This window comes from Octopus bimaculoides, chromosome 19 (assembly GCF_001194135.2).
Source record: "Octopus bimaculoides isolate UCB-OBI-ISO-001 chromosome 19, ASM119413v2, whole genome shotgun sequence".
In the NCBI taxonomy this organism is placed as follows: domain Eukaryota; kingdom Metazoa; phylum Mollusca; class Cephalopoda; order Octopoda; family Octopodidae; genus Octopus; species Octopus bimaculoides.
The window spans coordinates 4597986-4601387 of NC_068999.1; the positions used below are offsets into that span (position 1 = coordinate 4597986).

The 3402-nt window shown below is 35.3% G+C and overlaps 1 protein-coding gene across 1 annotated transcript in view; it reads right to left on the reverse strand.

The window, feature by feature from the left end:
- LOC106872700 (arrestin domain-containing protein 4) overlaps nucleotides 1-3402 on the reverse strand; it is a 173149-nt gene that overhangs the window by 6380 nt on the left and 163367 nt on the right. Inside the window, exon 6 of the mRNA XM_052974887.1 lies at nucleotides 2543-2725. Coding sequence (XP_052830847.1) covers nucleotides 2543-2725 — 183 coding nt within the window. The remainder of the gene's footprint in view (nucleotides 1-2542; nucleotides 2726-3402) is intronic.

Genomic DNA, 3402 nt, shown 5'->3' on the forward strand with positions numbered 1-3402 from the left:
ATATATATATATATATATATACATACAGACAGACAGACAGACAAACAGACAGACAGACAGGCAGACATATGTGTACGCACTCCCTGCACGCGCAAAGGTTCTCAAAAATGTACATACACATACCTAAAAACATAGACATATATATGTATATACAAAATGTGTACGTATGTATATGTATGCAGACATATATATATATGTATATATGTATACACACACATACACACACACACACACACACACACACACACACAAACACACACACACATATATGTATATTCGTCTCTCCTTTTCCCACGTGCACCCATCCACCCCTATACACACGTGCCCAAATATTCTATGCAGCGGAATTGGTATCTCAGGAAAAACTTCTGAAGAACCGGCTTTGGTAAGTGTTTGTACTAATAAAAGCATCTAATTATCTAATTGCTAATTACTTGTCAGTTGTTGCTTAATTAGACATATTGTTAATATGAAAATGATGTGATTAATTATTCTATAGTAAACTGCTAGTTACTGACAGTCGACATCAATTGAAGTACCAGGATCTTGAGTTCGATCTCTGATCACGGTCTGTTCAGTTTTCCCTGTCCTTGAAGTCCTGTCTTGTTGTTTGTAGAATATAGACGTTAGATCTAGTGGCCACCACTCTCTAATGGTGCTCGCTGAGATCAGGATTGGTGGTGGCTGATAATGTAATTGTATTTGCTTAGCCTGAAACCAGCCCCTAAGTAACAGACCTACGATCAAAGACATTCCACTATTTGCTCTCGTTCTTTATGTTCTGAGTTCGAATTGTATCAAGTACTGGGGTCGATGGTATTGACAAGTCCCTCCCCTCAAAACTGGTAATTTTGGGCCTAAATTTAAAAGTATTATTTTACTCTACCACGGCGAAAACAACAACAAAAAAAGTTAAGGAATAAAACAAATATAAAATTTTACGTGCCGATGTCTATTTTCCAACGTTTATGAACCACCATTTTGAGAAACTCAGAAATAAACATCTTAAACGGTAGCTTCTTGTCAAAACAGAAACACTAACCGGATTATTAGAAAACAGAACACATCTTGATGAAAGCACAGATTTTTGGCACTTCCATGTATTTATCTATTTACTTGGAACTTTACCTCAAAACGAAGATAAAAAAAATGATTACAAGTAGAAGTAAAGAAAAAATAACATCTTCCAATGTTTAAATGTTATTTTAAAAATTTTGAAAGGATAACGTGAATAATATATAACAAAAACTTCACAAACAAACCCCCAAAACAAATAAATTGTTAATATAATTTAAGTTTCCATATTATATGGAGGCCACGTACGTGTTTGACAGAAGAGCGGTAGTAAGCTTATTACGTACTCACACACACACACACACACTCACGCACACGCACGCACGCACGCACGCGTGTGCGTAATACATACATGCATAAACATAGATTTGTGTATTTGTATCATGTCCACGTAGAATTATGGTCGATGAAATATGTAGAGTGGCATGCGGTTTGTGTATGTAAATATACACTCGCTCTTTCCTGGAAACATGTATCATTTCTTGTGTGTGTATACATCTGTTACAGGTGTACACAAGTTTATCAGTATATACATAAATTCAAAAGTATAATACACATATGTCTGTATAATATATATGTGTGTATGTGTACATATATGTAAAATATTTATGTATGTATGTATATATAAATAGATAATTAGATACATACATACATTTTTACATTTTTTGTTAAATCATAAAAAAAGTATGTTTATGTATGTACGTGAATCTCTGTATATATGTGTATATGTTTATATATATATGCATATATATACATATATAGTTACACATTTATTTATATTCCTAAAAGATATGGTAAAACACGCACGCACACACACACCTACATGCATATAGATACACATGCATACACACCACATATACGTACATATATATATACATACATGTTTGCACACATAACATAGATATAATATATGCTACGCTAAAAGTTATGTTAAAAGTTTATTTTACTTTAAACATGTCGTAAATGATACAACTTAGTTCGACGCACCCCCTGTGCTACCGACATCTTGGTGGATGTACCCCTCCCCCACCCCACCCCGATCACCTCACATTTCATTTCGGAGCCAGACTACACATAATATACATTTCTGATACACCACTCTTTATACGGCTATATGGGTGGAAGGTAGTTTGATAATTAACCCCGACGCTTCAAGTTCGAGCCCAGAGTGAATCAGTCAAGGTAAATGTATTACATACACGCGCGCACATATAATTCTCTGTGTACTGTTCGCTTGTTGATAGGGTCACCAAGAGATAAATACAATTTACTTCAAGTTTCATGGTTGGATAGTACAATAATCGGAAAGGCTTATATAGCGTACTGTGCACAATCCGGCAATGCTGGATATTGCACGGTACAACTATTGCATTATCCGAACATAAAACTTGAAGTAGCTCACGTATAATTCATTTCATATTGAGACAAAGAGAGAAAGAAATATTTCAAAAATCAATGCCGATTTTACCTGAATTAAAGAAACTTTTGTAGAATGAATTCGTCTGGTGCTGAGGTTCTTAATCTCAGCATAAATAGGGATAGCTTCCTTTAAAGTGTACCCCTTCCGCTCTAGTTTCATAGAAGCTGTCACAGTTCCTGCTATACAGCACCAAGAGCCAACAGCTTCGTATGTATCGTTCTCCACTGGCAACTGAAAAAATACAACATACGCACATAATATATAATCCCTGACTGAAACAAAATGAAAGGTAGGTACTCAACGCTCTCATCATCATCATCATCATCATCATCATCATCATCATCGTCATCGTCGTCGTCATCATCATCATCATCATCATCATCAGTATTATTTGATGAAAACTCACAGCTTATTATGCTGGTAAGATGGAAAGTGTCAGGTGCCCACAGCCAGCAGACTAAGGTGACACTCGTTTACTGGTCATGCTTCAAGGACTCTGCAAGGAATTCTTGCAACTCCAAGCAATGCTGGCTTTTGTAGGTGTTCTACCTTTACACTTGCACCGATCTTTATTATTATTATTATTATTATTATTATTATTATTATTATTATTATTATTATTATTGTCATTATTATTATTATTATTATTACTAAGGTGGCGGGCTGGCAGAATCGTTAGCACGCCGGGCGAAATACTTAGCGGTATTTCGTCTGTCGCTACGTTCTGAGTTCAACTTCAGTCGTGGTCGACTTTTCTATATCCTTGTGCAGCTGAAGATTGCTCTGGATTTTACATTTAATGTAATGCTCGCATTACTTAAATAAATGGAGTGGCATGAAACGTGCGTACTGCAATAACCTTTAAGATCCGTGTTGCTTTATTTGATATATATATATATATATATATA